The sequence below is a fragment of the Aquarana catesbeiana genome, linkage group LG02 (genome assembly GCF_042186555.1).
Source record: "Aquarana catesbeiana isolate 2022-GZ linkage group LG02, ASM4218655v1, whole genome shotgun sequence".
NCBI lineage: Eukaryota > Metazoa > Chordata > Amphibia > Anura > Ranidae > Aquarana > Aquarana catesbeiana.
Window position 1 is genome coordinate 235,308,916 of NC_133325.1, and position 27,242 is coordinate 235,336,157.

At 37.4% G+C, this 27,242-nt stretch overlaps 1 protein-coding gene across 4 annotated transcripts in view; it reads right to left on the reverse strand.

Annotated features, from left to right (window-relative positions):
* Positions 1–277: 277 nt before the first annotated feature.
* The window catches only part of DACH1 (dachshund family transcription factor 1), a 475,056-nt gene continuing 448,091 nt past the window's right edge, over positions 278–27,242 (reverse strand). For all 4 annotated transcript variants that reach the window (XM_073614251.1, XM_073614250.1, XM_073614249.1 and 1 more), the window contains 2 exons: positions 27,136–27,204; positions 278–2,010 (listed from right to left, as the gene is read on the reverse strand). In XM_073614251.1, coding sequence (XP_073470352.1) covers positions 1,973–2,010; positions 27,136–27,204 — 107 coding nt within the window. In that variant the 3' untranslated portion in view covers positions 278–1,972. The remainder of the gene's footprint in view (positions 2,011–27,135; positions 27,205–27,242) is intronic.

Here is a 27,242-nt window from a genome sequence, read left to right on the forward strand (position 1 = left end):
TATTTAGATATTCAAGTAAGTGAATATTCACTTTGCTGGGTTAATATACCATACTTCTTAAGTAAAACAACCTCATAATGCCAAGCAGCACAGAATATTGTACCATGAGGCCCACACATATCAAGTATTTTTTAAGTCTTATTAGCAACCCATAGTAATTCAAGAGCAACAATGGCTATGACTGTTTACCCCTTAAAGACTGTATGATAAAAAGTATAAAAAAAAATCCTGTTTATTATAATAAGGTGGAAAGCCAGTACTGGGAAATATTACAAAGTATTAATAATGTTTTATTGAAAATATTGCTTGGTTCATAAAAAATGAATGTGAAATTGTATATACAATATTTTTATTTCAAAATTACATTGGTGAATTGAAATGTAGAGTTCTGCTTCTTGCACAGAAAAGTTATGTCAGAGTACATCATGGAAGACTTCACAAGCTCCAGTTGTTTAAAACACAAGCAATACTTATTATCAAGGTGAAATGAAACTTTACAGGAATAAAATTTCAATCTTGACATTAAAAACAACCTTTAATGTGTTATAACAAAATAAATTACATTTTATGTGCATAAAACTAGATATGTGTAGAAACTAAAAATTTGTACACTCCCTGGAACTAATTTATGAGCTCAGTCTTTAAAGGGGTACACAGAGGTTACAAAAGGAAGTGGAAAAATCTATCTGCTGTATGTCTGATTTATTTCCAGTTGAACATGGTGAAAATGCGTACTTTTATTTACCACATCAAAAAAGACAAAAAAGCTTGCCTTTACACTAAAATGTACAGACACAATAATAAGATGGGCAGTGATAATACCATACAGTAGTAAGCAGACAGAAAACTGTCAAGTCAATACTCAACATTAGTGGAAAGGTATATCAAGTGTTAAGGTTTTAGTTCATTTTAAAGAAATCTGAATGAAAATTGACAAGATTATATAAAAATATTTCTGGTGATTCCGTTTGCTGATCAGCCACATTTGAATCCTACTTATGATGGTTAAGGGAATAAAAGACTTAATATACAAATAAAAAGTGGCTGATATAAGTTCATCTTGTCACCAGATTCTTAATTTTTTTTCAATTAATACTGTGACCTCAGGAGAAATATGTACATGCCTGCATGCGTTAAAACTATAAAGGCTTCTTTAGAACCAACAGAGTGACCAAACATTGTCTAAAATTATCTTCCTAAACACTAGTAGTCTACTGCATACATAATATCTTCCTTGTGACCGTGTCTATGTACATGTGGCCTGCCATAATAATAAACAAAGTGTGTTTTTCCTGAACCCAACAGTACTGAAGAAGTTCTATTGTTTGGTTGGTTGTGAAGAGTAATCTCATGAACACAAAATAGTACGTTTACATTCAGCAAAAGAGTTCTTCTCATTAAATACAGTAGTTCGGTTTCAAAGAGTAAGCGCTCTTCATTGTAGAATAAAAGTGTTCAGTTACGAAGAAAATATGGTTACCATTTAAAAACTTCAGCTGCAGTTATGCAATTTTCATTATTTTTTGACTTTCCATTTTAGTGCATGCCCTTTAAAAATTCTTTAATTTCAAAATGTTTCACATCTAAGCATTGTTGCTGGTTTAGGTGTGATAAAATGTATAAGTTACCCAAGTGGCTGCTGCTAGAAGGATCTGGTGTGCTCAGTTAGAGAAATGTCAGACAAGTTTCATAAAAAAAATGAAGTACAGTGGGTCTTTTTTGTTGATAATCACAGTCTTTTCAACATTGCAGCAGCATCTCATAGGAAATCCAACAAAAGGAGCGCTACTGACAGTTATAAAACAGACTCTCCAGTAGTTGCAGGTCTCCAGCCTGACAATGCAATGTACTTGAAGAACATTGGTATGCAAAAAGGAACTTTTTTATGCTTTCAAAGCATTCACAGACTCCGGATTTCTCAGTTAGTCCACAGTATGTTCCTGCAAGGCCTTTTGCTGTTGTATGTTTAAATTCAGTACATAACACTTGTCTTTAAATACAGTCTGCTGTCTGAAAAGAGAACAAAAGAAAGAATAAAGTTAAATACATATTAGAAAACTTCCATGGTATATTTTGTTATAAGATATTTCAATTATTGGTCCAATCAGAGATATTGGGGCTGAATGACTCATGTAGTTGCAATCTTCACACATAAATTGTGTTAAGATTCACTTAAATTATCCAACTGTATAAAAAACAACCCCCTATTTACTTGTTTTATATGCACACTATTTGGTCATTTATTGTGTGAACATTCTTAACTACTAAGTAAGTTAGTAAATCAGCCTAATTTTGTTCCTTTTAGAATTAAATTTGGATGTTAGATTTTTGGTAAAAGCATAAAAACATGTTTATACCAAAATATTTAGCATACCATATTTAATTTAATAGTTTTGTTTTTTTTTTTAAATAGAAAAACTTAATGAAAAACTCAAAAGATCAATCAGTACAACAATTGGCCATCTCTAAAGCATAACAACTTAGAGCCTTTAGGCCTTCTGCTATGTCTTTTGACATAAGACAGGTGCTACAAAAAAACCACCGAAAAATGTGCCCCTTCCTACAGCAGCATGCTATGTGCTTAGAGATTCTTCTCTACCCTCCAGTGTTTCAAGAAAAAACCCTTTATAACTCTATCTGATAAGATTTCATGCAACCCCTGCCCATAATACCGCTATTTACTAATACATCATTCCTGGGACAAAGGTACTAAATTAGAGTCTGCTGCATATTAGCACTGGACCGGTGTTTTATAACATGCAAATCATCCCAATTCAGGTCAAATTTCAAAACATTAGATTCAGTTCACTCACCCTTTTGTACAAAGCAATGGTTTGAATTAGTGAATAAAAAACCCCTAAGATTATTAAAGCAGTGGGCTGAAGTTTTACAACATATTGTTTTTGTGTTACATGTTATCTGCAAATCATCCCAATGCAGATCCAAAATTTCAAAAGTCTAGATTCAGTTCACTCATTCCTTGTAGTTTTATAGTTTAAATTGGTGAATAAAAACTAAAAAAAAAAGCTTAAAAAAATTACATTGACTGTAACATATGTTTTGACTTACATTTTCTCAAAATACAAAAAATCATTAAATTACATTTTCTATTAAATAAACATTTAAACAATTTCACATTACATATTCAGCTAATTGAAGATGTCAGTTTTTAGGGATTATAAATAATGCACTTTATAATTTTCAATAATCCTCTTTAATTCAGACAAATGTTTTAGACACTTCAGGCACTTTCTCTATTTTTAAAAGAAGGAAATAACTTACATTTTTTCATTAAAAAAATCTATAAGTCAGCCATATAGACAGACATAAGTCTCTATTCATAAACATGATAGACTGTAAAAAATTGGTCTATGCTTCTCATCTGAGAAATAACTATTAAAACAGCAATTTCTTTGTTAATAATACTATTTAATATATGTACTTGTACGCAAGGAATTTAATTTCAAAGCACAGTTTACACAAAGCTTAGTGTATCTTCCGTTTATAGCAATAAAAGAGTCTTGAGATCTCGTAACTGAACTTTGGCAGAGACCCTACATATTAATCAATGAAAACCTAGACAATAAACAACAATTTCCTCTTAAGAAAGTGGGTTTTATTTTAGGATCTGTGCACAACTTGAAATACATCACTTTCCCCTTTTATTATCTATAGTTATACTTTTATTGGAATTTCTTGAAAAGTTTTTGTAAACCAAAAAGTGATATTTGAGGTACAGTATGAGTTTGTTGGACAGAAACATCCACTGGCTTCTAATTCCTTATGGGTTCCCCTGTGAAGAGATTTCCCTACCATAGTTTTGGGCTCTGATCCCACCCACCCAGGAGTTTTGGGTGTTCACTCCCAACTGCAAGATATTCCTATTCAGCCTGTTGTACACTTCATATTATGTACTACAAAATGAAACAGGGGTTGATTTACTAAAACTGGGGAGTGCAAAAACAAATGCAGCTTTGCATGATAGCCAGTCAGTTTCTAACTTCCTCTTTTTCAATTAAGCTTTGACAAAAAAAAAAAAAATTTGGGAGCTGATTGCTTTCTATGCAGAGCTGCACTAGATTTGCACTCTCCAGTTTTAGTTCAACCCCAGGGGCCCCCATAACTGCTGGCAGATATGTATATTAAGTAAGCTGAGTGCATTTGATTTGATCCTCCAAAATCTACTAAAAAGTGAGATTTATATTTTGGGTGGGTTGATTTGTTTTAAAATAATAATAAATGTCAGCAAGAAATAGAAAGGGAAAAATCATACTCAGACATGCTAATAGAGATGCTATTAATATAAATGAACAGGCCACTAAGCATTATGTCTAGGTTTGTGTATTTAAAATACTTTTCTAATAACTATTATCAATAAGTACCTGACAGAGAAATAGCAGAACTAAGTTTATTTTATCCACTTATACCAGATATTTATTTTTTTAGTAAAGGCTTAAGAAAGTAAAAGATTATATGAAGTCAATACTTTTTGTTTGTTTTGGATAGCGGAAGGAATAGATAAAACTCACAAATTTTTTGGCATTTTAGTCCCATTGGGGAGATTTCTCTTAACGTCCTTACTGGCAGATTTCCAGTTCCTGGTGACAACTGCTAATTTTGGATTTTCACTCTCTTCCCTCCCAGTGACAAAGGCCACCAGGACAAATAGAATAGGTGACTCTCCCCAATGGAGACAAATGCAACAACGTAAACCTGACAAGGATTGTAACCCTTCTCTACTCTATCCAAAACTAAAACAAAATATTGTCGTTATTTTCACTTTAAATCAGACATAGTTTCTTCATCTCAAGGTTTACACAAGTGTGTTTATGTTCCAACACCTGACTTGGCAGGTATGAAAAGTAAAAACATTTGGAAACAGTTCAAGGAAGAATGATATTCCAAAATAGAATGAAAGAAAGAAGAAGTCATCAAATGAATCAACTGACCAGATAACAGCAATAATTGAAATATCAATTTTAAGGGAACCAAACTTTGAAAATAAAGTCAATACATCTAAAACTATTTTTTTTTTTTCAATAGAAAGTTGATGTCCTGTACAGTAAAGAATGTATACAATCTGGTAATAAAGAACAAGAAAACAAGCCTCACAGCTGTTTAGTAACAAGCACACCGCCTTTATCAAGGAATGAAGCATGAAAAACAAAACAACTTAAATGAAAACAAAATGACAATACTAAATGCTCACACAACTAATCTATCACAAAGATAAACATTTGCCTAAAGCTGTAAAAACACTAGTAGAAATTAATTTGAACATTTTCATTTTAAGAACGTTCATTTGATTTTAACCACTTAAGGAACAAGCCTCTTTTTGACATTTGTTGTTTACAAGTTAAAAACTGTTTTTTTTGCTAGAAAATTACTTAGAACCCCCAAACATTATACATTTTTTTCTAACACCCTAGAGAATAAAATGGTGGTCGTTGCAATACTTTTTGTCACACTGTATTTGCGCAGCAGTCTTACAAGCGCACTTTTTTTTAATAAAATACACTTTTTTGAAATAAAAAACAAGACATCCATAGGCAATGTTTAAATAATTCTTCAGGTTGCATGTTTTGAGTTATAGAGGGCTAGAATTATTGCTCTCACTCTACCGATCGCGGGGATACCTGTGTGGTTTGAACACCGTTTTCATATGCGGGCGCTGCTCACGTATGCATTCATTTCTGCACGCGAGCTCGGCGGGACGGGGTGCATTTAAAATTTTTCTTTTCTTATTTATTTTACACTTTATTTTTATTTTTACACTTTTCTTTTTTTTTTAAAAAAATGTGTCACTTTTATTCCCATTACAAGGAATGTAAACATCCCTTGTAATAGAAAAAAACCATGACAGGACCTCTTAAATATGAGATCTGGGGTCAAAAAGACCTCAGATCACATATTTACACTAAAATGCAATAAAAAAAAGTGTAATTAAAAAAAAAAAATGTCCCTTTAGGAGCTATGGGTGAAAGTGACGCTTTGACGTCCCTTCCGCCCTGCAATGGTATGGAGACGGGTGGGGGGCATCTTCCCCTCACACATCTCCATACCCAGCAAGGAAGAGGATCCAATCACCTCTGCCGCTGCCGACGGCTCTGGTAAGCGGCGGTGGGCACTGGAGCGTGGCGGGAGGGGGGGCCATTCCGTCACAGAGACGACCATTATCGGAAACCGGACCGCCGGCCGAAGAAGAGGATACCAGGGTTATGGCAGCTAGCTGCTGCCATAACAACGAAATTCCTCTTCAAAGTTAGGATGTATATCGGCGTGTGGCCATCCAGAAGTGGTTAAAATTGTTAGTGGGGTAAAATTAATATTTGTGTTCAACCTCAGTGATGGAAAAATTCAAAGAAGCAGGATGGATTTTTTTTTTCTCAAAAGAATGAGTTTCTAACAGTGAGTGTAGTTTTCACTTGCAAAAATCCATTCACTCCAAAATTGAATGTTAAAAGCAAACATTTTTTAAGTACTTTCAAATGACATTGATCATATCATCGAATACACTGATAAGAACTTTCATACACATGTTTGTACAAGTGTTCCCACAAAAATCTACTATGGCCAGCTTTAGACTCTTAGAAGCCTCTGATTGAAGCAGCTCTTTTCTGACCCACAGGCTGCCTACTACAATGGAGCTATAAATGTGATCCTATTAATCTGGAGTTAGTAATGAGACTTTCCTTGAAACAGAATATAGCCTTTGATTCAGAGATCAGAAACAGAGTTTTCTGATGCAATAATTTAGAATCTATATTATACAGTTTACTGCCTGTAGGGGGTAATCAAAATTAAGGAAGGTGTAAAGGCTGTGTTGAGAGAAGGGACCTCCATGGGCAACATTTTTTTTAAACTTTTTGAGAGGGAAAAATGATTGACATTATTTTTATGTTCACCTGAGTGCTGTCTGATTGCTGTAATACTGTTATCCTGGGAGTGTGGTTTCATGCACAAAAGTCTCTGAATAGTTTAATTTTGCATTCAAAACAATTACTTAAAATAAAATACAATTATGTGGCACTCCGATCATGCCAAGTGTTGTGTCATTTTCAAGAACAGTGTTCATTGTCCTAATACAATGGTTGGAGCACAACTTACAAAAATACATTTTTTAAAGTAAATACAAGGAAACAGATGTAAACAAATTTTTAGCAAGACAATATATTTTAGAAACAGGGCTTGCCAAATACTTAAAACTTATATACTTAATTAAAGTGTTGCGAGTACAAATGCAAGCTTGGTAAACAGGATGGTAAAACTGCCAGTGACTGCAAAAAGTACACCAAATAGTAAATCTAAATCAGAATTCATATATTATCTAATTTGACAACAGTTAACTGAAATTTGGGCCATATGGGTTTTTGCACTGTGCGTATTGTTATTTCACACTGTTCTACTTAATTAACCTAACATTGTAGTAGAAATACTTGTACTATACTGTCTGACTGATTTACTAAAGGAGTTGAGAATCTTCCCTCATTAAATTGTAGAGAACTGTGTTCTACCCAACCATGTGCAGATAAAATAAACCAAACATGAATCTGCTTTTCTTATGCTTTGCTGACTGCATGATTTCACATGACTTGTTGACCGCCGAACATACAAAAACATTCTGGCTGCAAGTGATTATAACAAGCTCATGGCTTGTGGGGGTTCAGGAGTACACAATAAATGGACAAGACAGCTAGATACAGAGGAGATTGTAATGATCAAGGAGCATCCATTCCCTGATCTCCTCTGTGACTAATGAAGCTGGAAGCGATGAAGATTTAATGACTTCTGGTTTCAGAGCTGTCATTTTTGGAATGCTACATCTTAGGAAGCAGCTAACTAAGCATGATTTGTGCTTGAATAGCTGCATTGGAGGGCAGGGAACACATTGGGGGTATAATATACCTTTGATGTGTCCATAAAGATTACCTGTCACCTATCCAAAGATATAAAAGTCTCCTTGTGATAGCAATGAATGTAAATGAAAAAAAAAGTGTAAAGCAATAATAAAATAAAAGAACAATTCAAAAGCACCCCCTCTGTTCCTGTGCATATGTGCAAATGCAAACACAAGCTTAGGTCCCACACGTGTATGTATACAGAGATTCACCACAAATGTGATGTATCAGTGTGAACTTCAGAGTAAAGCCTCGTACACATGATCAGATTTTCCGCAGACAAAACCTCGGACTTTTGTCCGAAGGGCGTTGGTCCCAAACTTGTCTTGCATACAAACAAACATAGTGACGTACTATGTGGTTTTTCAGTTCTTTAGTGCCACCCTTTTGGCTTCTTCTGCTAATTTCCTGTTAGTAGAAGTTTGGTGAGTGTTGATTTGTGCTTTTCATTTCGCACTTTTCATTTCGCGCTTTCCAGTTTGTTTCTGAACGGCCGTTCATCAACCAGCCATGTTGCGGAATTGGAGGAGATAACGTGTTATTTATTATTGGCCTTGGGGTTATTGCTTTGACCCAAGTCTAGTCCAGGAACAGGAGAAGGAGGATTTCTTGGACCAAAAATTGGTTGCTTTATTAATAGTGATCAATTATGTCACATGCCTTTGCTGCGGAAGCTCCAGGAGAATAATCCAGATGTTTTTCAGAATTATCTCCGGATGACGGACCCCTGCTTTCACTAACTCTTGGCATTGTTGACGCCCTATATTAAGAAGCAGGACACATGCATGAGGCTTTTATTTTATTTTTTGGTTGAATAATGATTTGATTTGGTATATTTGATTAATATTTGATTTGGCACTTTTTGGTTAAGTTCTATTGGCAGAAAGCATTTCTAATTTTATTTGTTTTCTTTTTTTAATGCACAATAAACAAATTGTGGAGAATAATACTTGGCTTTTACTTTACTTCAAATGACAGTTTGGGAGTAGGCAGTTACATTTTAAAAAATACAATGTAAAATTAACAAGGGACACCAACATAGTTGTATCTTAAAAACTACGGGATAATGGTGTTGTGGTAACTTGCACTTAAAAAAAAAATAATAATAAAAAAAAAAAATAACAAGCATAATAATATTATTCTTGATTTCACTAGAAAAAAAAGCCTTTGAAAATTTGTCTGCAATAACTCTATCAGTATCACCAGCAAAGCAGCTTTGCGTTTACGAGACCGACCGCTTCGGGCTTGTCCTTGCTTCCGAGCATGCGAGTTTGTACTTTGGTCTTTTGTCCGACGGACTTGTGTACACATGCTCAGAAAATCCGACAACAGACATTTGTCCGCGGAAAATTTTAAAGCCTGCCATCCAACAATCCAACAATTGTCTGATGGAGTGTACAGTCTGATTTTCTACCAACAGCCTGTCATCACACATTTCCCGTCGGAAAATCCAATCATGTGTACAAGGCTTAAGACCAATAATTTTAGGGCCATCATTTATAATTACTGATAACCTGTAAAGGTTTTTAAAGTGTCACCTATAAAATTTTTTAGGAGCTATAGTTTTTCACAGGCACTTGCAAGTTGAGTCTTGACATGTTTGGTAGCTATTTACACAATGTCATCCTCTATAATTTGTATTATATTGTGTTTGTGTGCACTAAAATTACTGTATTTTTTCTTCCTGAAAATGTATATTTGATGAAAGGCTGAGAAAAAAACACGTGACATAAAAATTTGCTATGGCCACCATTTTGATCTCCAGGTCCTCTGCTTTCAGAAAATATATAATGTTTGGGGTTATACATAATTTTCTAGCAACAAATGCTTATTTTATTTAACATGTAAGTGTGCACAGTGGTGTAGTGGTTAGCACTTTCGCCTAGCAGTAAGAAGGGTCGCTGGTTCAAATTCCAACCATGACACTACCTGCCTGGAGTTTGCATGTTCTCCCTGTGCCTGCGTGGGTTTCCTCCGGGTACTCCGGTTTCCTCCCACACTCCAAAGACATGCTGGTAGGTTAATTGGATCCTGTCTACATTGTCCCTAGTATGTATGAATGTGAGTTAGGGACCTTAGATTGTAAGCTCCTTGAGGGTAGGGACTGATGTGAATGTACAATGTATATGTAAAAGTGCTGCGTAAATTGACGGCGCTATATAAGTACCTGAAATAAATAAATAAAAAAATAAGTGTGGGAAGTAGTTAAATAATTTAAACAAATCTCCTAAATTGATATAGCCTTGCCTGCTTCTATGCTGAAACAAATGGACAGCCATCAACATTATTACTTATTTTCAGAAATCCTCTGGACCTTGAAGAGTACTTGTCCTGATCCTGGCAACAATCAGGCTAAAATGCTAGTGTATTCCATTTTGTTGCTTTATTTTGCATCTTGAATGTAGACCACTATTATGTTTTTTGAGACTCTGCTTAAAAAAGTAACATGCAAAATTTGTATTAAAATATTTAAATTTAATATTATTGTCCATAAAATAGTTGTAAGATAAGCATTTGCTTTATACAGTAGCTACATGTAATTTCCAGCTTTCTACCAGCAGATGGCAGTGAAGTGATCTAATATACAAGAAGGATAAGTATTTCTTGTTTGAGAAAGCAAACAAAATCTTTGAGAAAGATTTATGGATACAGAATAAACACTGTAGATACATACATAGCAAATGTAAAGGTGCAGAAATGCAATAAAACACATAATTAAATAGTTTTTGTTTTACCGTGTAACCCTTCCTTTAATTATGAAAGCTCTATCAGAAATGTAGCAGATAACCTTTTCTGTCTTTCCAGATCTTCTTGATATTAGGATATACAAAAACTTTTGCACCGCATTTCCAAAACTCTCTACAAGATAAACATACAGGTGTCCGTTTATGAAGCAGTGAAATCTATTCACTGCTTCATTCTCCGGCATTCACAGTGAAGATTTTTCTCCTCTGTGTGCCAGTTTATGAAGCTTTGTAGATCGCTTCACCTTTTGAGGAGTGAAGAGATCTACAAATGCTTTCAACAGTGGAGAACGGCCCCTGATACTGGAATCTCGTGAGACTTTACGAGATTACAGCACCAGAAATACAGAGATGTCAGTTTATTAAGCAGTGATAAATTATCACCGCTCAATACACGGACAGACGGCGTGAATTACTGTTAATAAAATAATGAGTCCCCCTACATTATATACATATGTATACACACACACACATTATATATACATGTATATACACATACATTATATATATATATATATACATATACACATTATATGTATATATGTATATATATGTATACACATAAATATGACAGGGGGACATGCTTACAGTGTTGGGGGGTCTGAACGAGGCATAAGGAAGTTGAAAATCTTCCTCCTTCCCCCTCAGATCCCCCCAGATTTCCTCTTCACTCCCCGATTCACCATCTCTGAGCTGGTGAACCTGGGAGTGTGAATTCTGACTCAGATCGCCAGTGAAGCGGTGAGATCACCGCTTCATAAACTGGCCGTTTCTGTGTCATTCAATGAGGATTCTCCGTGTGTAGAGATAATCGGCGGGAGAACAAGTTCAAACATGTTCTCCCCCGATTATCACTGTTTCATAAACTGTTTATGGACCGTGATCAGCGGTGATCCTCGGGATCACCGCCGATCACTGCTTCCTAAACGGACACCACAGTCTTAAAAACCTGTCTGTTTACACTAGTATGGTTAGTCAGACATGAAAACATTAAAATTTAATTTCTGTTTTTATACACTGAACTATTTCACAAAAAATGTAGGTATCAAGATATTTTTAGGTAAAGCTATGTATTATTCATTATTTATATTTGAATTTGATGTGTGACATCATTTTTTAGGCTATAGCAATTATACATAAGAATATAATAAGATATTGCAAAACCTAATCAATGCTGGAATCTATTATAGAGCTATCTGGCATCTAAGCCACAGTGTTCACCAAGTGATAATCAAGAGATTAGGGAGCAATTTGTTGCTAAAAGTAAAAAAAATCATGAGCTACTAATGCTGTTTAGCAAGTGCTGCAACAATGCTAGAATACAAAAGTTTTCTAAGTTCACCTACGTAGCCAGGTGCTGAACTATGGAAACACGGGGAAGGAGACATTTCCCTCTTTACAAGCAGTTTACTTTCACTTACTGCTGTTATTCTGAATGTTGTGTTACACTATCCCCTCCAGTCACCAAAGGGAGAACTATAGTCACAATAGTCCATGGATTTCTATACAGAACACTAAGGGTAAAGGGAATTAAAGTCCAGGACAGCAGCCATAGAATGGGACTCTTAGACCCTTTACACTACAGTTCCCACAGAACACCAAGGCAAAGGGGAAATGGTGGAACTGTTTTTAACAGACTGCTTAAGAACTTCATCCTCTTGGGAAGCAATGAGAGCACATTTGTTACATACTGACCAGACTGCTGAGAGGTCAGCCCACTGGAGACAACTGAAGCAGAGCAGCACAGACTGCAGTGATTGCAACTGCAGTGTTGCTGGAGGGAGACCACCCTCTACTTCCCACTGCTAAATCTGAGACATTCTGTGGAGAGACTACACCACAGGGACTAGTGAGAGGGCTCACTGCCCATTTTTTACACTGCTAGCAGGCACTAAGTTACTGGAAGCATTAAGTACACTGCACCTTTACTGCAGCTTCCCCGCACCCATACTGCACCTGTACTACACTTGTACCACACCTATACTGCACCCTTACTGCATCTTTACTGCACCCATGCTGCATGCTGGTTTACTGAAACTGTTGTTATGTGCACCAATGCTTCTTAGAGGGCTCCACTGATAGTCGGCAATAGAACAACACAAGGACTGCCCTTCCCATAAAACCATCCTACAGGCCCTTTGTCTCCTTCTGTATTTGTCTTTATTTCTAAGGACAGTGCACATCCAGTAGGTTTATCTAGGCCTAGCATTCACCATTAATGTACTTTGGCAGCATAGTTTCTGTGTTCGCTAAATCCAGCTTATTACTGTCCACTGGTGCACTTTACGTGACCTTGCTACTATTTATTCTGATTTGGATGCCATGGAGTTGATTTACTAAAACTAGGGTGTGCAAAATCTGGTGCAGCTCTGCATAAAAACCAATTAGCTTCCAGGTTTCTTGTCAAAGCTTAATTAAAAAAGTTGAAGTTAGAAGCCAATTGGCTACCATGTACAGCTCCATCAGATTTTGCCCCAGTTTTAGTAAATTGACCACCAAGCGTCGTCTTATGCCTAGTCCTTATTATTACTCACCCTGTATGCTAAATTGTGTTATTACCATGTATTTGCTTATTTCATTACCAGCCATATCAGGTGACAATATATTAAGTTTGCCTTTACTAACTGATTCATTGCCTGTTTTATTTGGTGTAGTACTACTACTGGGTACTAAATATTAATTTTATTGTTTTTCTGTGACATCACATGCTTTGTGTACTGAACTTAGTGTGCCAGAGTGGCTGAAGTTCTTAAAGAGGTGGAGGAAACAGAGGACCCATCCTAAAAAGCGGCTCTACGGGGGTAGCATTACATCCTGATATGAATAATTCACTACAGTTAAAAGCAATGGAACACTTCACTGAATGACTGGAAGTGTCCAACATTAATAAATTGTTGTGTCAATTCCTTTTGCTTTCTATATTACTGCCCATATTTAATGTGGGTATTATGTAGGTGTTAATTTGCTTGGTGCCTAGCAAAAATTTTGTTTACCTCAAAGTGTGTTTGGGAAAAAAACTGTCCTTTAACACAAGCAGAGCTTCTCAAGACACTGGGTTCTTAACAGAAGAGACTGGGGTCAACTTATAAATATATACTGATTGGGTACAAAAAGACAGTGTGTTGAGCACAGAGGCTGTACTTCCTGTATGGATCTCAACATACATGTGATTGACAAAACTGTGTGTATCTACATACCAATCATATTACCAGTTAATTGATGTTTCTTGCCCACATAAAAATAATTTCCATTTTTTTATCATTTGAGCTGCTCTGTGTATTGCTCTGTCCAAGGGCACCTTGCTAGTTTTAAATTGATCTGAGCAGATGTCATAGTTTCTTTTGCTTGATTTGGTGCAGATACACATTGACATCTTCAACTACCTAAGAACTGTGCTTGGGCTTCTTGAAAAGGCTTCCTCCAGGTAACCTGTTCTAAATGTTTGCATTGTTATGTGCTATAGTTTGGCACTCACAAAGCTTTGAGCTAGGGAGTACACTTTACAGGGGTGCTTGATGCCACATTGTGGCTGTAAATGCATTTGCAAATACAACAAAAACTTATATTTTTAATACGAGTTTTTAACGTTTTTAAAAAGTTCAATTTTTTGTCACCTGATTTAAGGTATGAGTCCAGACTGGATGATATTTGGGTCCAAAAGAGATCACAAGACCGAAATCCCAGACTGTTGATAATATGATCAGCACTCCAGAAACTTAAGAACAACATTTTCTCTAAGAAAGGGAATTATTTCTGCCCTTCAGCTATACTTTATTTGTCAGCCCCAGGTTGACTGCTAACACTATCTATATTTGAGTATTTGAATCTAGCATTCCACTTACAAGTAAAATTTGATTTAAAAGTAATTTTTCCAAGCATATGTGGAGATTCTTACCTGGCAAATTAATAGTACAACTATAGTTTAATCTATGTATACATTTTGACCTTGCTTACACTCTATGAATTTGAGTAATGAGAACTGCCATACAGTAAATAACTTTGTCAGATTACCCTTTCATGACCAAAGGTTACTGAGTACCAAATAAATTGCCCACTCATGTAAGGGTTACATTTTTAAGGACCTAAACAACTATTGTTTGGTACACTGTTGCAGTAAGAGGCAGTTAACTTAACTTAATTATAGAAAAAACAAACTGCTACCTGTTCAAATGTAAGTTACAGTACTGTACACATATGACTGCCAGGATAGGAAATGGGTGCAGTTACAAATAAAAATTCAGACAAGTGGAAAACATCTATTCATGACAGAATATAAATGCAAACAATTAACAAAATTTATAGAGCAGTGGTCATCAACCCTGTCCTCGGGGCCCACTAACAAGCCAGGTTTGCAAGATAAGTGAAATACATCACAGGTGATATAATTTGCTGCTCAGTGATTGCAGTTTTCTTGTCTGCATCTCCCTAAGGTAATACATAAAACCCGGCCTGTTAGTGGGCCCCGAGGGCAGGGTTGATGACCACTGTTATAGATAATTGATGAAAACTAGAGTGTATGTAATACTGCATTTATTTAAAATTTAGTGAAACGTGGAGTTACTCAGATGTTTAATTTAAAATTTCAATATTACAAGGTAGGAATATGGTGATCTTAAAGGAAAGCACACCATACATCAGACAAGGCGCGCTTAAGAAATTTGAAAAAAATTGGAAACTCTGGGTGGAGAAAAAGAGAATAAATTTAAATAGTTAAAGAGATGCGAGAAAGGGTAGGAAAAATGATATGTAGAAGGAAAAAGGAAAAGAAAAGGAAAGAGAATGACGAATGGTGACCCAAGGAAAGGCAGGTGCTGGGCGTAGGGTGAAAGATAGGTGTGAAAGTGAGTTTGCGTAGGGCTGGTGGAGTATGATTTTTTGGGAAGGAAGTGGTAGGTATGAATTTAAGGAAGATGGTTGAGCGAGGGGACCCCCCCCTTCCTCCCTATTGAATTTATAGATATCAGATAGCTTTCTTCTCCTGTTTTACATAAAGGAGGGAGGGGTGGAGTGGGAGAGGAATGTGGATTTGGGGAAATGTATGATGATTTGTATAATGTAAAAAAGCTTTAATAAAATAAAAAAATATTGAATAAAAAAAAAATTCAAAATTACATTACAAAAGAGAGGTTAAAGTAGAATACCAGGCTAAACCAAATCAGTCTTAAAAATGTTCCCCCCAACACCTATGCCTCTAATACCTATGCTGAATTATCTGAGTAAGAAAGTACATATATACCTATTTCCTGTCTGCTCTGGTCTGGCCACCGGATCCCCTGTGTCAGCCAGCAGTGGCTGCAAGGGAGAGCAAAGGGTGTTCAACAATGGCTGGTAAAGCCTGAAACGGTGATATCACCCATAGACTCCAATGGCCTATCTGTTATAGGCACGCCCTCATTTCCCCTGCAGTCGCTGCTGAATGACACAGGGGAGACGCATCTTGTGACTGGACCACCCATTAAGTGCCAGGCTAGGTGATGTTAATCTTATATGTATATGTCTTTAAGCATTATTCTTGTGTATGTTTGTGGGCATTAGCCCTGTATTCTCCTTGCTGGAAGAAATATATATATATGTAATTCCAAGTGACATGCCTGTAGACTCAGAGATCCTTAGACTGGGCACCAACTGACTGTACCTCATTCAATTTTTCTTATTTCAATATTTCCTTGCAAATCACGTCAAGTACAAGTGACTGCTTGTCACTCATTCTACAGGAGGGTAAGCTGTCATGGCTAGTAAAGTTGTAGTTTCTAAAGCATCCCCTATGTTTTTAACATTCCAGATCCCATGACCAAGCTGAAGGAACAAATGAGTCCCTCTTCCCAATATTGATAGTATTCTTGCTATGACCAGCACCTCTCTGTTTAAAATGCTCATGTTTGATGTGGAGGAAGCAGACAGCAACTAAGCCATATGCCCCCCCCCCCCCCTTTTTTCCCCCACAGGGATCAGTTGTAGCTGCGACTATGCAACCCCAGTTCCTATGCCAGTGGTGATGATTATCCCATGGCAAAAAAAAAACGTAGACATAATGATTTTAAGCTAACTTGGCAATGCTTAGCCATAAAAAGTGAACAAAAAAATCCTAATACCAAATAGGGAAGTTAGTTCTCTTGCAAGTTTGACAAAATAGGAGAAATCAACAAATGCAATCTGAAGTGTTATCCTACATTAAATTGTATCAAAATTTGATAAAAATAAACAGTTGTATAGTTTTCCATCTTTTTATACTGTAAGTTGAAGTTAAATGACGCAGAAAGCTTGATAATATGTTTGTTCTGTCGACATTCAGAGCTTAAAGAGGTTTTTCAGAAGACTTCAATTATAAAAACATTTAAAACACACAAAGTTGCACAATTTTTATTTTAATGAAGATGAGAAGTTCATTAAAGAAGATAAATATTTCATTAGATGTTAAATAAAACAAAGAGATTTTTTGGCTTCTCTCAGCACAAAATTCCTTTGAAAGATTAATTAATACATGCAAATTATGCAAATTAGACCCATGCAAATATTTTATGAAGACAATTAAGGGAACCATTAATTACTGCTTTTTTTGCTTCACTGAGATTCATTCATTTAATTTTAATTTCACTTTAACTGTTTTGATGTATAATTTTGCAGCTAAGAACTTTATTTTTCCTAGTGGGTCACTTAAACTTATATGCATTTCATCCAGTAAGAAGCAACAAAAAGTGTACAAATGTATTCTCAGGACCATGTTTTCTATCAAGAGGGTTGCCTCACACAATACAGTCCTAGAAAGAAGTAAACGGAAAGAAAACATGAGCTCATTCTTGGCTGAGGTCCAACTCCTGGAAAAGCAATTAATTTGCTTTGGCTGTTCTAATATAGGGGAATTAGAAAGTGTGACACAAGACAAATAGAAATAATTAGTTCTCCAAAATGATGTTCTCATTAATATAGTTTGAACATTTGAAATAATAATAGCAAAAATATTAGTATATCTGCATCATGAACATCCTAATATAAAACATGATTATAAAATGTACTATATGGCTTTATTCCAGGTAAAAATATAGTTTTGTTGCAAAACAAAATACACCTATGCAGGTTAGGTGCCTACTTAATATTCAATTTCCATAAAGTATGCTTTTTAATAATGCACAAACCATTAATAAAGGATCCCAAAGTGCCAGCATTTCTTTGTAAGATTTGAATATACATATGATTGGTAATATCTTAATGTTTTAGGATGTGTTCAGCAGCCAACTATTCATCATGTGAGCTGACAAAACCCAAGTGAGTTAAATGTATTCTGAAAGGTAAATTGTAACTACGCAGTGCACTTTTCCACCAACAAATATGAACAAGCTGTGTATGGACAGTAACAAAAATGGGCCATCTAGAACCACAGGGCAACAGGATGACGACTCTCATAATACACACAAATGATTTACTGAAAGTCAACCCTAGGCAATGGTCTATGCTAGAGAAACAACAATCCAACCTGATGATGATTACTGTATTCTTATACTGTAGCCCAGCTATAAACATTCCTACAAGAATTGCATGTATGCAGTTAACAATGCCCACTAAAATATTGACTAGTGATATTTTTGTTACCATTTTTCAGATAGTTACATAGTTACATAGTAGGTGAGGTTGAAAAAAGACACAAGTCCATCAAGTCCAACCTATGTGTGATTATGTGTCAGTATTACATTGTATATCCCTGTATGTTGCATTCATTTAGGTGCTTATCTAATAGTTTCTTGAAACTATCGATGCTCCCCGCTGAGACCACCGCCTGTGGAAGGGAATTCCACATCCTTGCCGCTCTTACAGTAAAGAACCCTCTACGTAGTTTAAGGTTAAACCTCTTTTCTTTTAATTTTAATGAGTGGCCACGAGTCTTGTTAAACTCTCTTCTGCGAAAAAGTTTTATTTCTATTGTGGGATCACAGTATTTGTATATTTAAATCATATCCCCTCTCAAGCGTCTCTTCTCCAGAGAGAATAAGTTCAGTGCTCGCAACCTTTCCTCATAACTAAGATCCTCCAGACCCTTTATTAGCTTTGTTGCCCTTCTTTAAACTCGCTCCATTTCCAGTACATCCTTCCTGAGGACTGGTGCCCAGAACTGGACAGCATACTCTAGGTGCGGCCGGACCAGAGTCTTGTAGAGTGGGAGAATTATCGTTTTATCTCTGGAGTTGATCCCCTTTTTAATGCATGCCAATATTCTGTTTGCTTTGTTAGCAGCAGCTTGGCATTGCATGCCATTGCTGAGCCTATCATCTACTAGGACCCCCAGGTCCTTTTCCATCCTAGATTCCCCCAGAGGTTCTCCCCCCAGTGTATAGATTGCATTCATATTTTTGCCACCCAAATGCATTATTTTACATTTTTCTACATTGAACCGCATTTGCCACATAGTTGCCCACCCCATTAATTTGTTCAGATCTTTTTGCAAGGTTTCCACATCTTGCGGAGAAGTTATTGCCCTTCTTAGCTTAGTATCGTCTGCAAATACAGAGATTGAACTGTTTACCCCATCCTCCAGATCGTTTATGAACAAATTAAATAGGATTGGTCCCAGCACAGATTAGGGCTAAAAATGCACTAGTCAATAGTTATGTGTGTTGTAGGCTTTGAAAAAGTTAAATACTGCGCTGCAAACTGCAATATTAATGTTTTTATGCAGCTTAAGCCATTTTTTAAAGATTTGAAAAAACTAGTCTGCATGTGTTCAGGTTGGTTGTTCCAGCTCTCCCGATCCACTGTAATCTCTGATGTAAAGACTGGAGGCAGCTTATCTGGTAAACTGCACTTCATTTAGTATAAATACCTACTCTTTGCAAGTCCTCTACTTGTTATGCAAGGGGTGAGGTTTCAAAGACCAGTTGCTTGAAGGTATATACTGTGTTGATGCTGTGAGGCAGATGAGACACTCTGCACTTTACTTGAAGGCAGTGGCTGCCATTCCATAAGGGACGCAGGGGTGCCACCCCCCCATCCATGCATTCGGCCCACTAATCTACAAGCAGGGCGTTGGACGCATTGATTCCAATCAGGTTTTTTTTTTGAAGCACATGATTAGAGCCCGAGGCTCTAATAGGCTTCAAAAAAGGGTGTGCTTGGGGCACAGAGCACTGCACCCGGAGCACACTCACTTGAGTGACATTAGTGAATAAATATTCACAATTATCTTCCTCATTCTCCTCCTGCACAATCAGAAAGCCCCTTTTGGCTAGGGGGTCTTAGGACCCCCTGACCAATTGTGTCTTAGGACACACTTCCTGTTCCTGTGTGGCCAGGAGGAGAATGTGCTCGCCAGTGAATCAGTCCAAGCAGTCCTGGCTCTTCCTTCCCCCTGCCTCCATAAGGTAAGGCAGTATTTTCATGGCACCATCACAGTGTCTCCCCTGGGGTGCAAGGGGGGGGTTCTGGTGGGTGATCACCACCATTCATCTTCCACGCATGGGGGTGATGGATGATCACCGCCATTCGTCTCCCACGGGGGGGGGTGGTGTTAGTTTGTGCCACCCCTCCAAATTTTGAGCATTAGCCGCTACTGCTCGAGGGTGTATACTGTGGTGACACACTGCACTTTATTCATGTAGAAACAATATCAATCTGCACACTACATCAGAAATTAACACTGCTGCTCACACTGAAAAAATATATTCAAAACATAAGGCTATTTGAGGACTGAAGTTAAGAACCACTTCTGTAGAGTTCACTTGTACCTTTCATATCTTAGTGAGAAATTGCGGAGCTTGCACAATATAGTTTTTATGCTTATTGTTTTTTATCATTAATTTGGCCTAAGCCACCACCATCATGTCTTCATCAACATAATCATGTGCCCAGCAGGGCAAAGTGACAATGCCTCTGTAAAGCCTGCCACTCCCAACTACTTTAAACTCACCTTGCTAATGTTCCTTTACCACTTCTATCTCTCACACTGAAATCAAGTGTTGGAAATTGGGAAGAATAGTCATAGTCATATACTTGGGTCATGTGACAGTGTTCAGGCCTAACAATTGGCTGCTATGTCCAAACACTGTCATAGGAGAGAAGTTCACAAATTCCCCTATGGGGGTCAAGAAAGGGAGGCCTGTGAAGTGATAGTTACTTTACTGTGCATGAGCAAGGTGATGGTGTCTTTATAAGCACATGCAAAATATTCACAAATGATTTATTATTACTCAGTTTTCCTACTGTATACAATTTTAAAAATAAAAAAAGAAGCAAAAATCAAATATATTTTTGGTGAAGTATAAGGGTGGTGGACATAACGATAAACATCTTAACTGATACATTCCTTTTAGGTGTGACTGCTCTAATGAATTTGTAAATCAGGTCAGATGAATATAGCACTATAAGAAAGCTGACATTATCCTAGTTACAGAACAATCTCAGCACATGTATTGTAGTTACCAGCTACTTTATCAGAAATGTTTTTAAAGTGCATCTGAACCCAAAAGCAAACATTTAGTATATTGGAGCTTTACCAGTCCCTAAAGGTGGTGGCTGCATTTGTTTTCTTTTTTTGAGGCTTGTTTTCCTGTACTTTTATCTGGTAAGCCGGCAAGCACTCTAAATATGTCCTTTTTCAACTTCCTTTAACAGAGCAAGCTGTCCAGTAAAATTGGCAGTTAGAGGGTTTGGACAGACCATTTAACGCTGACAGGCGTATTTACAATGGTCACCTTTTTTTCATTTATGTAAAAACTTTATCCCAAAAGGAAAAAAAATGTTGTAACAGCTTACAAAAGTGTTAGATGGAGTTTGGCTTTAATTTTTAGTCAAGTTTATCTAAATTTGCAAGTGTATCTAACATCAATTTTTCTTCGTTTCTGTTATAAAATTTAGAAAATTAGTAATTTTTCTTCATATATTTTGGCCAAAATTTATACCGCTACATATCTTTGGTAAAAATAACCCAAATCGGTGTATATTATTTGGTCTTTGTGAAAGTTATAGCGTCCACAAGCTATGGTGCCAATAGCTGAAAATTGATCACACCTGTAGTACTGACGGTCTATCTCATTTCTTGAGACCCTAACATGCCAGAAAAGTACAAATACCCCCCAAATGACCCCTTTTTGGAAAGAAGACATTTCAAGGTATTTAGAAAGATGCATGGTGAGTTTTTTGAAGTTGTCATTTTTTCCCACAATTCTTTGCAAAATCAAGTTTTTTTTTTCTTTTTTTTTTTTCACAAAATTGTCATATTAGCAGGTTATTTCTCACACACAGCATATGCATACCACAAATTACACCCCAAAACACATTCTGCTATTACTCCCGAGTATGGTGATACCACATGTGTGAGACTTTTACACAGCGTGGCCACATACAGAGGCCCAACATGCAGGGGAGCACCTTCAGGCGTTCTGGAGCACCCAGGCCAATTCTGACATTTCTCTCCTACATGTAAAAATCATCATTTATTTGCTAGAAAATTACATAGAACCCCAAAACATTATATATGTTTTTTTAGAAAAGACCCTAGAGAATACAATAGCGGTCATTGCAACTTTTTATCTCGCACGATATTTGCGCAGCAATTTTTCGAACGCTTTTTTTTTGGAGAAAAAACAGTTTTTTGCTTTAAAAAAAACAAAACAGTAAGGTTAGCCCAATGTTTTTGCATAATATGAAAGATGAAGTTATGCCGAGTAAATAGATACCTAACATGTCACCTTTCAAAATTGCACACGCTTGTGGAATGGCGCCAAACTTCGCCACTTAAAAATCCCCATAGGCGACGCTTTAAAATGTTTTACTGGTTACAAATTTTGAGTTACAGAGGAGGTCTAGGGCCAAAATTATTGCTCTCACTCTACCGATCGCAGCGATACCTCATATGTGTGGTTTTAACACCGTTTTCATATGTGGGCGGGACTTATGTATGCGTTCGCTTCTGAATGTGAGCACACGGACAGGGGCGCTTTAAAATTTTTTAATTTTTTTTTATTGTTCATTTTACTTTATTTATTTTAGTTTGACACTTTTTTCCCAAAAAAATTTTTTGATCACTTTTATTCCTATTACAAGGAATGTAAACATCCCTTGTAATAGGAATATGGCATGACAGGTCCTCTTTACAGTGAGATATGGGGTCAGTAAGACCCCACTTCTCACCTCTAGGCTGTGCCTGAAATAAAAAAAAAAAAAAAAAAAAAAGATCCTGGCTTCGATCGTAGCGGTGAGTCGGTAGAAGCACCGGAGGGTGGTGGGAGGGGGGGATGTCCCCTCTCGCCTCCCGTAAGAACGATCAAGCAGTGGAACTGCCGCTATGATCATTCTTATGGTGTAGGGAATCGCCGGCTGAAAAAGCTGATATCTGAATGATGCCTGTAGCTGCACCCATCATTCAGATATCCCCGCACAAAGTCAAGAACGTCGTATGACGGAAGGCGGGAAATGGTTAAAACGCTTTTTTTTTTTAACACAAAGTTGTCCATTTATAAAATATTTCTAACACATAGCATGTACATACCAAAAATGACACCCCAAAATAGATTCTCCTACTCCTCCTGAGTACGGCAATACCACATGTGTGAGACTTACACAGCCTGGCCACATACAGAGGCTGGGTATGGCTGAGCATGGCTGGGTATGGCTGAGCATGGCTGGGTATGGCTGAGCATGGCCGAGTATGGCTGAGCATGGCTGGGTATTGCAGAGTATCGCCGAGTATGACTGGGTATGGCAGAGTATGGCTGGGTATCACCGAGTATTGCAGAGTATGGCTGGGTATGGCAGAGTATTGCGGGTTATGGCAGAGTATTGCAGATTTTTGTGGGGTATTGCAGAGCATGGCTGGGTATGGCAGAGTATGGCTGGGTATCACAGAGTATTGCAGAGTATGGCTGGGTATTGCGGGGTATGGCAGAGTAATGCGGGATATTTCAGGGTATTGCAGGGTATGGCAGAGTATTGCGGGGTATTTCAGGGTATTGCAGGGTATGGCAGAGTACTGCGGGGTATTGCAGGGTATGGCAGAGTATTGCGGGGTATTGCAGGGTATGGCAGAGTATTGCGGGGTATTTCAGGGTATGGCAGAGTATTGCGGGGTATTTCGGGGTATTGCAGGGTATGGCAGAGTATTGCGGGGTATTGCAGGGTATGGCAGAATATTGCGGGGTATTCCAGGGTATGGCAGAGTATTGCGGGGTATTCCAGGGTATGGCAGAGTATTGCGGGGTATTCCAGGGTATGGCAGAGTATTGCGAGGTATTCCAGGGTATGGCAGAGTATTGCGGGGTATTCCAGGGTATGGCAGAGTATTGCAGGGTATGGCAGAGTATTGCGGGGTATTCCAGGGTATGGCAGAGTATTGCGGGGTATTCCAGGGTATGGCAGAATATTGCGGGGTATTCCAGGGTATGGCAGAGTATTGCAGGGTATTCCAGGGTATGGCAGAGTATTGCGGGGTATGGCAGAGTATTGCGGGGTATTCCAGGGTATGGCAGAGTATTGCGGGGTGTTCCAGGGTATGGCAGAGTATTCCAGGGTATGGCAGAGTATTGCGGGGTATTCCAGGGTATGGCAGAGTATTGCGGGGTATTCCAGGGTATGGCAGAGTATTCCAGGGTATGGCAGAGTATTGCAGGGGTATTGCGGGGTATGGCAGAGTATTGTGGGGCATTGCAGAGGGCATTGCAGAGTATTGCACAGCATTGCAGGGCATGCAGAGTAGTGGGGATGGCTGAGCATGGATGGATGGATGGCTGGATGTCACTGTGCAGCGTTGTGGGCACTACAGATGCAGCCCGCAACGCTGCAGCCATCCATCCATCCCCCTCTCCGCTCACAGTGTACCGATCGGTACACAGGAGGGGAGGAGAGGAACCGGCGTCATCAGATGACGCCGGTTTGTTTACATGTGATCGCGCCGTCATTTGACGGCGCGATCACATGGTAAACGGCCGCGATCAGCGGCCATTTACCGGGATCCGTGATGCGCCGGGTCCTCTGGACCCGGCGGTCACGGATGCTCTCGAGTGCGCGCCCTAGGGGGCGCGCGGGAGCAGAATTCTGGGAGGACGTCCCTGGACGCCCTCCTAGAGTTAAGCAACCGCCCTGTAGCCGTCATTTGGCTATGGGCCGGTTGTTAAGTGGTTAATTAACAAAGTAACATCATATTAGTTACATTTCATCTAAAACCCAGTTTATAGTAACATATCTCCCTATAACACATAATTCACGATTCGTCAACTCCTCTTAAGAAATTAAGCACATATAAAAGGTCCTTTCAAAAGAAGAAGTGATTTAGAAGGAAGAGTTTGATTATTAAAAATATGGTTCACTTTGAACTCATCGTATGTGTGTTGCTGTAACTGGAGCAAAAATTCAAATATATTTTTTGTACATGCCTGCCTTTCTATATTAAAATGTATGAGTAAAGATTAGGTGGCAATAACATTACAAAGTGAGGGGAAAGAATTTCTACCTTTGAATTTACTCTTCACTCATATATTGATTCAAAAGAATACAAAAAAATTCTTGTTTTGCCTTTGCTTTCATGGGAGTTAACAGATAAAATATTTCTTTGCCAGTGAAAATTTGATCAATATACCCCAACACAATGCAGAAGATATCGTTAGGACAAAGTTACTCATTTACAAACTGTTTTCACCTTGGGAAATGAGCTCTTGATCAATCATGTGAAACTTACAATACATTGTGTAAAAGTCAATTAACTTTCTGAGACTACACATATTAATTCAGCATAATAAAAATATTTTTTTTTTTACGTTTTGAAGTATTGTCACACAAATTTATATGAATATATATATATATATATATATATATATATATATATATATATATATATATATATATATATATATATATATATATATATATATACAGTATATCTTGTTAAACTTGCTAAAAAGTTTAAAAAAAAAATTATTCATACAAAAAAAAGCAAGCAATTTCTGAATTTTCCATGAGAAAATATTTATAGAAGAGAATCTCTAAAAGCCAGCAGCCAGCTATTGATCTTTGACTCACCTATTGAAAAATGTTTGGATTGTTATATTATTGTTAATATATTAAAGTGGAAGTCTAGGCTAATACTATCTAAGCTTATACAAGCTCCCAGACCCATTCTAAGCCCAATACTAACTATCCTGTAAAGGAAAGATGTGTATACTTACCTAATCTAAGGGTGCTCAGGTCCAGTCATGTGATCTCCCCAGCATCTGGCTTCAGGGGAGAGGAGAGAACAGTGATAATAGCTGCAGTAGCTAAGGGGTGATATCACCCACAGATATACTATGGGGCATCTGTTATCAGCTGTCCCTCGTATCCCCTGAAGCCAATGCAGGGATTGGATTACATGACGTGACTGAAGCACCCTTACATTAGGTAAATATACACATCTTTCCTTTACAGGATAGTTATTATAGGGCTTAGAATTTGGGTGGTAGCAGGTTTAAGCCTAGACAGTACTAGCCTGGAGCTCTATTTTAGGCTTCAAAAATACTTTTGGTTCCAGAAAAAGGAAAACAAGAATATGGCTCACCTTGTTCTCCTGGTAAATGTGTCAGGTCTCATTCCTTTACCAGTTTTGCACCTTGGCAAGGAATATACTGCATACTCGACCTACTAAAAATTGTGGTTTAAGGTCAATTCATTCATTTGACTTATTTATGCAGTAAGAGCATGTGTTGACTAACTTTGGGCTTAGGTTGATGGCATCAGTTTCACATCAGTTTTAGATGCTTTTGAGATTGTTCAGAATTCACTGAAAGGAGCTTTTGACCTGCAGTTGACTAATATGACATGCATATCAGTTTTCAAATGGGGTTTGCACCCCCACAGACTTGTATGACAATTTAAAACCCACTTGAATCCCTAATGGAACCGCTAGAAGGGTAGCTAGATGATGGTATAGATTTGATCACTTTAGGATATTCCTACCAAAGACAACCACGTGGATTCTGGCTGCGGAACACTTATTTTCCTAATGCGCAGTGTACAAGTAACATGTTTTTGTTCACTTATTGTACTTGGGATACTGCTAGACAGTGGAAGTGCGAAAAGGAACAAAAACTAAAATATTGCACAACACTTCCTTCTTAAAACAGAAATCATTTGTGTATTGTCATGTCCACTGTGAAATCAGAAAACAAGGGTATGGTCACAGCACTGCAAATCATTCCTTTATATCCCCGTGGTTAACAGAAGTAAATTTACATGCCCTTAATATAGTAATTTGATTAGCATATTATAGTAAAATAAAAAAAAAACAATTATAATGAAAATGATAACTATTAGGACCCCATTATGCATATAATGTATGTCTGCCTAGTGTAAGATTTAACCGACCTCTTACCTGTTATTTTAAACATAACAAACTTAATTTACTGTAATAAACAACTGTGCAAATGTGACCTTGTTTGCACTTGGGTTCATTTCAGCCAGATGGTAAGCTGCATGGTTGAATAACATACTTTAACAAGAGGACACTCACATGCAAAGATCTAGATTTATGGACATCCTACCTTGTATTGTCCTTTCAGCATCTGTTCTGCCCCCGTTGCGGTCCGATTCTATCTCTGGGGTCAAAGCCTCTAAAAGCATGGAGATGGGAAAAACAAATATTACCAGT